The 8,348-nt window shown below is 42.5% G+C and overlaps 1 protein-coding gene across 4 annotated transcripts; it reads left to right on the top strand.

Annotated features, from left to right (window-relative positions):
- The first annotated feature begins 637 nt into the window (after positions 1-637).
- On the top strand, positions 638-8,054 carry zgc:114130 (uncharacterized protein LOC570332 homolog). 4 transcript variants are annotated; one of them, XM_049577153.1, is made up of 2 exons: positions 638-1,028; positions 4,996-8,054. In XM_049577153.1, the coding sequence occupies exons 1-2, from the start codon at positions 975-977 to the stop codon at positions 6,229-6,231; spliced, it is 1,290 nt and encodes a 429-aa protein (XP_049433110.1). In that variant the 5' UTR covers positions 638-974; the 3' UTR covers positions 6,232-8,054. The 4 variants fall into 4 exon arrangements, with proteins under 4 accessions (XP_049433110.1, XP_049433109.1, XP_049433112.1 ...); XM_049577152.1 differs by having other exon boundaries at positions 642-1,028; positions 4,993-8,054; XM_049577155.1 differs by lacking the exon at positions 638-1,028 and adding an exon at positions 1,177-1,528.
- The last annotated feature ends 294 nt before the right edge of the window (positions 8,055-8,348 follow it).

The raw sequence follows: 8,348 nt of genomic DNA, 5'->3' as shown, positions 1-8,348 counted from the left end.
TAACTGAATGATTGACTTGTGGAGAATCGAACCAAGCTAACGATGTGTAGCATATCCATGTTGACAAAAGTTTGAATATTTATATTCGTATGCACGATCTAAACAACGTTAGCTCAAGCGTGTAGCCAATAACCTGATTTTATACATCCAAAGAACAGCTTGGCAACCAGACCAGGTCTCATTTAAAAAACAGTGCATCGGATCCAAACTAGAAATGTTCGTACAGACAAAAGCCAAAAATGGCGTGCGCCAATATAATATTCAACAATTTCTGCAATCAGGCTTCCACCTCACCATCTGCGTCTCCAATTTCCTGTCTCTGAAATGTCTGTAAGCGTGGGTCAAAGTTTCTACCATCAAGTCTGCTTTTAGAGATCACAACTTTTGCATTGTGGGAAATGGCGCACAAAATGTGTAGCTGCACTAGGCTAGTAAAAGGGACTGGGCTTTAAATTGAAGTTTTACAGTACCTGTTCACATGTATTCTTTATTTGCTCAAACTGAGACTACAGTATTTCAAACATAATGGTATATAAACTGACTTGAGCATGTGCGATCTATATTTCAAGGTCATATAAGTATTAGCCAATAAATTGATGTGCATTTTGTCACTTGAGTCATGAAGCTAATTTTACAGCTGCAAAAAGTTTGATTCACACAATGAAACCATGCTGCTTTTTGTATTTTAGGAATTAAAAACAGGTCATATAAAAGTATTTCTCATGGATCTGTGTACCCTGATGCAGTGTGTGTGTGCTGTGTCTGGTGAAAACAACTTTGGGCTGACTCACAGAGCCGTGGGAGTGGCTAACAGCAGTGTTAGGTTTTAAATCCACACGTGGTCGAGGTCTTGGGCTTGTTTAGCACCGCGTACACAGCGAGAAACTTCTGACTAACCCATGCCAGCGAGTTGTCTCACGTCTATCACTGCGGGGGCAGACGGGATCGGACCAAACTTTTGAGAGCTCAGCAACATGCCATCTTTCCCCATGTACGAGTTTGCGGACCTGGAGGAGATGATGTGCAAGGTAAAAACGCAGAGAAAGTTGAGCGGAGCAGAAGTTGGCTAACAGCAGGTCACGGGGGGGTTAACGTTAGCTAGCTAGCTACACGGCTAACTTTACGCTGTTTGCTGTGTTCGTCATTTCAAGTGTTGTTTGGCGGACTGTTGTTGATTTGAATTCACAGTTTAATTAACTTTTAAGTCGTGTCTTTATCTAGCTGTTGGTTGTTACGTTACCTGAAAGTTAGCTTGAAGTTAAGGCTGACTTGTCACAAAGTGGGAGTAGTTGTTGAAGTTGGTGTCATCGTAACAATGTAACTGACTTTCAATTAACGTTAGCTAGCACGTTAATTGTAGATAATGTAAGCTAACGTCAGTATTAACATGTATTTAAAGGGTTTAGAGGCAACACGGTGAAACAAACTTAAACTTTTTATACTTACAGTCACAAAAAGTCGGCAGTTAAAGTTGTCAAGCTGGGTTGGTAGCATGTAGACGTAACGTTATTTAATTGACTGGATGCCAGTAAGTAAGCAACACTACTCTCAGAAATACTAAGGTTTTCCTGTACTTGCTGCGTAGCAACATCCTGTACCTGAAGGATGCTAGTGTGCGTAGGATACCAGGTTAAACCTTTTGTGGTCTTGTTAGTGTGCATTTAAAAAGGCAGGCAAGATTGTTGATGGATTATCACACTGTTTATGTGAGAAATGTGGTGGACTGTCACCCTCCAAGATCATCCAACAAGTTTGAAAGCAGTGTAAGGTGTTTATTTATTTATTATTCAACAGGAGGATGCATTTGAACATAGTTTGAATACAGAGTATGGGACTGATGTGTTGCACAGAGAGTTTATGGCTATTGCAGATTCTCAACTCATGTCCCTAGGGGTGCTTTTGCATGTAGACTTGAGAGGCACAATATTACACATAAACCACAATCCACACACTACAATACACATTCCACAGTACATATACCACAATACAACCATCACAATATAGCCTACGGTACACCTACTATGGGCATACCACTGTAGGCATATGACAATACATATATTAAAGTGCACATACCATACTAAAATCATTTTGAGTTAAGCATGTTGTTGTGGCCAAACTATCAATAACAAACCTATAATCAGTTATTTAAATAAGCATAACTGGCTTTAATCTACTACTTTATAGTTCGAATACTACTTCAGAATGCATTTTTATCTATGTCTGAATATTAATGTGTACTCTAGCTTTCTGTCTTGTAGCTGTGTATATAAGACAAAATGTCCCTGCAAGGCCCTGCAAGGAATTTTGTATTAGACAGCTAAAGGTTAGACAGCAAAGTTAAAGGAATACTTAAACCACAAAAATGAGCATTTGTATATCAATTACTCATGCAGTGTTACCTTCATAAAGAAAACTGTTTTTCTTGCATGCTACCACTGAAAAAAGTGATCACATTAATTTATTAGAAACCTTGTTTAACAACAGCAACACTACATCAAAACATCCATGTATACACTCACACACAGCTCGTGCAGTATTATCCAAGTTTCATTTATGCAGTGGTTTGCTCAGTACTTCATGCACACTTGCATTCTCTAGACTGAAAGTGAAACTTATCTGTGCTCTTTCCAAAGCCAGACTCCAATTCTAAAGTTTGTAAACATGGTTTTGATAGTTTTGCTGTTGTTAAACGTGGTCCAGTCAATCGTTACATCAACCTGTGAGAAAAACAGGTTTTTTCATGACTTTAAGGTAACACAGCATGAGTAATTGATTTACAAATGGTCATTTGTGGATAAAGTATTCCTTCAAGATTGACAGATCAAAATTCAAACATAAGAGTGTGAGTCCATTGGACATATTGCTGACTGAAGTACCACGCAGCTAACTTTGTAGTGTCTGTGTTATGTATTGTGTTGTATTGAGTTGAATGCTGGAAAATCCATTAATCAGTACGTTTACATGACACTTGAAAAAACCGAATTATTGCCTTAATGCGACTATAACTGGACAACTGAAATGCATGTAAATGCGTTACTCCGACTAATATCAGAGTTCTCCATTGATTAAGACACCCAGATAATGTGATTGGAATTCGATTTTCTCCGGCATGTATACGCCGTAATCGGAGTTAAACTAGACAATGCATGTGCGCATGCTCCACACCCCCCACACTGGCGTATGACCCCGGGACTAGGGGTGTAACGGTACACAAAAATCACGGTTCGGTACGTACTTCGGTACAGAAGTCACGGTTTGGTTTTTTTCAGTACAGTAATGAAAAAAATAGACAACTATTAAATATCTTTTACTTATTGGTAACCTTATTAAAACATACCACCACAGCAGTTAACTCTTTTTACACAATTTTTGAATGAAACAAATATATATAAAATCCTGCTTTTTCACATTGTTTGAATGAAAATAGAAATATAAAAGTGAAAAATAAAATCCTGCTGTTTTTTAACACATTTTTTGAATGAAAAATATAAATGTAAATTTCTGCTTAAACAATTTTACTCAAATAAAATGATAAGAAAATAATAAGTATAGTGCAGCTGGTCAGCTTTAAAGCCTGCTCAGATTCAGTTTTACTAGGAACTTACTTAGCTTTCCCACTTTGTTAAAGTGCAGTAAACAAAACATGCTTCGATATCTACAGTGCAGCTTAAACAACACTCCAATGGCGTTGGTTATTTAGTGCGATCAGAATGGTCAGGGAAATGCTCTTTCTTTTTAAACGACGACGATATCGTAGTTTGCACCAGATTGCTCTTTCTAGTCGTGCCGGTTAACGTTCAAACTCGGGTGGTGTCGCTTTAGATGCGTTAGCATGTTAGACATGTTTCCAAGTACATACCCAACCGCTGTCCTGCAGTGTCGGCACACTGCTTTTGTCTTGTCCACTTGTTTATTTCCATCTTCGTATTTTACCCTGAAGCCAAAGTGTTCCCATACGGAGGACTTAAGGTTTGCGGGTGGGTCTCCAGGTTCGTCAGGCTCACTCGCCATGTTGTCAAAATGCGAGAATGCGCTGCACAAAGTGAAGGTGGAGATTTACAGTCAGACTCGGTCCGTCACTTAATTATGTCCGTCGGGGAACTAGATATTTTATATGGTTCGGCTCACAAAAACGGAATTAAAATAAAACAATATAAAATAAAATAATGTCCTGCGCTCAATAATTGGGTACAGGGTTGTGCCGAACCGAAAGTCACGTACCGAACGGTTCGACACAAATACACGTACCGTTACGGCCCTACCTGGAACAGACAAGACATGCAATTGTTGTAGCCCTCCAACAGCATACGGCGTTCTTATCTGCCTCTCAAAATCGCCATGACCACGAGGGATAGCGTGCACCTTATCTGCACAATCAGTAACGCTTACATTACGTACGAGATGAACAAAGCTGTACGATTATCCATCTTGCTGTTGTTCGAAAATGCCGGTCTGCCGCCTGACTCCAGTTGGTTATTATTAAGTGACGTAGTAGGTCAACCGGAAAGGGGGCTGTATTAACCCGCTGAAACGACGCATATCGCCACCTAGTGTTGAGGAGGAGGACATGTTCCCGTCAGTAATTCGATTTTCTCAGTTGCTTGTAAACTGGGACAAGGACAGAAGTCCAATTAGACGCCAAAATCGAATTTTGAGCATAGCTCGATTAAGCTGTGCATGTAAACGTACTGAATGTAGTGCATCTGTAAACATGTTGGCTACTGAAGTAAATCTGAGGGGGAAAAATGTGTTTTACCTTTGCCACGTGTAACTGCTGTAGTGTTCAGTGAGGAAAAAATGAAAACAATTACACCCTTGTAACAGCTGATCACTTGCACAAATGTTCCTTCACTGTTGTGTTTAAGGGAAATGTTAACACATGCTAATATAAAGAAAGTTAGAGTCATTAAAGGACGAAGAAAAATGCCGCAGGGATTTTATAAACACATCACTTGATATGCTAACGTTGTCTTGTGTCTGTTCTTCTTACAGCAGCTACTGAATCTGGACCTGAGGGAGCAGAGCCGACCGCTACCACCCCAGAGTCTGGCAATGAGAACAACAGGTTGCATTGGTCAGACACGTAGCAACATGTCGTTTTCACTGTCATCCCTCTCCTGCCTCCCCACGGATCCTTCAGATGGTGCATTACTGACCTCCAGCCAATGGGGGCAGCAGTCAGAAAGCCCTCTGCCCTCCCAGCTTGCTAATTCCACCCAGTGGGGGAAGTCGGGCTTCCTCTCCCAGCGCTCCATCAGCATGGTGGAGACCAGCAGCACCCCAGCAGTGAGTCTTGGCTGGCCCGGGACTGACATAACGCTCTCCCAAAATGACATCAGCCCCACCGCACTGAACACTAGCTCATCCTCATCATCCTCTTCCTCATCACGCTATAAGACTGAACTGTGTCGATCTTTCACCGAGAGTGGCTTGTGCAAGTATGGCGGGAAGTGCCAGTTTGCCCACGGGACAGACGAGCTGCGGGATCTTAACAGACATCCGAAATACAAAACAGAGCCGTGCCGTACGTTTCACACCATCGGTTTCTGCCCCTATGGGATACGCTGCCACTTTGTCCACAACAACGAGGAAGAAAAGAAACATGCCGCTCGTTCCTCCACGTCCTCTTCCTCCTCCGCAAGCATTCCCCAGCAGCCATCTTCCTCCTTCCGCTCGCACAGACCTCCCCTCGTCAGACAGAGCTTCAGTTTTGCAGGGTTCCCCTCTGCGCCCCAGCAAGCCCTTCAGCCTGCCCCTAATGCTCACCCTCGGCCTGCCACAGCCTCTTTCACACGTGCTCCATCAGCCTCTCCTCCCTCCTGCGCTGACATTACTGACCTCCTTTCTCATGCCTTCCTGGAGGTGGACTCTGCCTTCGAGGCCTCCCCTGCCCACCAGTACCAGCCCACCATGGGCCAGGCCACTGCAGGAGATCCCAGGTCTCCATTCCTTCCCTCCCCAGACTCCGGCTGTTCTCCATGTGGGCTGTCTCCGAATGCCTCCCCTTCCCTGCGGCTGAGTCCCAGTACTACTGGGGTGTTTTCAGGGCCACTTGGTGCCCGATCCCTGTCCTACACCTCTCTGTGCGACCAGGACCAGGATGGAAGCAGCTCTGCGAGCTCCCTCAGTGGCTCCGAATCCTGTGGCGGCATTAACGACGTCAACGGCAGACGCCTGGCTGTATTCAGCCAGCTCTCTGTTCCTGAGGATTCTACAGGGTTCTGCCTTTAGGCTGCAGTGTGCTGCGAACACAAACATACATATTTGCATACACTCAGACACAAACATGCAGACCCAGCATACTCTGACACACATTATATCCCGTACACACATATCCATGCTCAAGCACACACAATGCTCACACACAAGAACCCTATAAATGCACGCACCCACTCACTCACACACACACACACACACACACACACAGCACCTTGACCGACACCTCAGATGTTGCTTGAACCTGCGTGGCATCAAAGGAAACAAAGACTGACTCGAACGCACAGAGAGATCCGCCTTTTAGATTCGTGTGGTTAAAATGTCAGTCATATGCGTAAGGGAAGTGGCAGTGATGCTGAAACTGAAACGTGTGGCGCCGCCAAAACAGAGTACATATCAAGACAGGAGTGAAATAGTGCCAGAAGTGGTCGATGCTTCACCAAAATAGTGTGTTTAAAAACGCAAATTGCGACAAAGATAGTGTGATCACAGTGTGATTGGCCACAGTGTTGCCTGTTGTTGTGTCCCACCACATAATTTCTGTTACACCTGAGTGATCTGAAGAACGTAATAAAGCCAAAGACATCTTTTGTAACTCAAAGGTTTTGATTATGGTGGCACAAACACACAATGTAGGAACTTGTTTGTCACTAACTGTACACAGTATTGTGCTTATAAGCTGGTGAAAGTATTTTTTTTCCTCATAACTCTACAGTCTGAGGTAAATTATGACCTCGAACCTGAATGTTAAGTTTTTTTAAACAACTAAAGTGCCTGTTGCATTATTTGGCAGGTCATGTGTTAAAACAAGATTTGCTGGTTTGTTGGGAGAGATGTTTGGAGGGGTGTGAGTCTTTTTATTTAGTCAAGTAAGGTTGTGTGAGTTCAGGTCCCTCTTAAGTGTTCTTGAGTCTCACATGCATTATTGACAAACTGCCACCAGTTAAATGCCAAGCGACCAAATTTAACCTGCCCAGTGGGAGGAGCGAGGGGGACTCTGTTTGAGCTCAGTGGAAAAAAGCCAAGTGGGTTCAATCATACTTGATCAAATCTCATGTTCATGACATATAACTAACTGTATGACTTGCCCACTGCAAAAAAAGAGGACATGGGAATTTTAGGGGCTTTGATAGGTGAGGTGTGCCAGCATAAATAGAAGGTATAAGAGAAACTCCATCAATACTAAGACAAAAAAACCCTGAGTTAAAGCAGGTCGTGTTTCATGCAAGTTCTGTTTTACCTCTGGCGTTCTTCCCAATCAATTGTGGTGCTAATATATGTATTTTAGATTATCTTAAACATAAACATTCCCAATAGTGGGATTCATTTCCTCCCTTGTCCACTGGCAGCACTGGTGATACATTTTCAAAATGAGTATTTATGTTTTTGTGGCTCACCCCGCCAAATTCCATCTCTCCCGCAGTAATAATTCTTCCTGTTTCGCCTTTGTACTGTTACGAATGTGTAGTGTTCCTGGGCATGTGAACCGTGCGCCCAGGTCTGTTGCCTTACTGAGCTAGATCCAGCATTCTGTAGGGTTAGGGTATGTCTGCTTAGTGTTATAGAAATGTTACTCAGCTGTTATGTGTGTTTATGAAGTAGTTGGTTAGAGGAACAGACGCCGCGCTGTTACTGGTCTATTTAAAATTGCCTTTTCATCAACATGTTTGAGGCCTGTTTAGTGTTAAAGGTGATAATCTTTAGTACATTTCTTTAATTTATTTTAACGTATTTATAGAGAACTTTGAGTTGGTAATGCTTGTATCAAGTTTAATATATTTGGTTTCTTTTTGTTTTTTGCTGTTTTTGTACTTGAAATAAAGTGTTTTTGTTTTTGATTTTTTACCTCTTGGAGTTTCACTTAATCATTCGCAGGTAGAATTCACACAGGCTCAGAAACCTTGTGCTGAGATGCTGATGCAACAGTGTAGAAATTACAATGCTCGTGCTTCCTTCACCTTCCATCCTATTTTGTAGAACGCTGGCTGTATGGCAACAGTGTTCACACATTTGTGACGTTTTAGATGCAAGGTGCAGAGAGGAAGGAAGGAAGCAGGCAGGAAACCAGCAAACTGACATTTATGATTTTCATTGTAGATCACATTTCCCCAGTGGGCCTGTACTGTTGAGGT

The sequence above is a fragment of the Epinephelus fuscoguttatus genome, linkage group LG5 (assembly GCF_011397635.1).
Source record: "Epinephelus fuscoguttatus linkage group LG5, E.fuscoguttatus.final_Chr_v1".
Lineage (NCBI taxonomy): Eukaryota > Metazoa > Chordata > Actinopteri > Perciformes > Serranidae > Epinephelus > Epinephelus fuscoguttatus.
The sequence above is the reverse complement of the archived record's forward strand: the minus strand, read 5'-3'. Positions and strand labels throughout refer to the sequence as shown.

Excerpts from the sequence above, each read along its gene's own strand:
- zgc:114130 (XM_049577152.1), top strand. The coding sequence starts at position 975 with ATGCCATCTTTCCCCATGTACGAGTTTGCGGACCTGGAGGAGATGATG. Across the intron at positions 1,029-4,992 it reads TGGAGGAGATGATGTGCAAG|CAGCTACTGAATCTGGACCT; the intron begins GTAAAAACGCAG and ends TTCTTCTTACAG.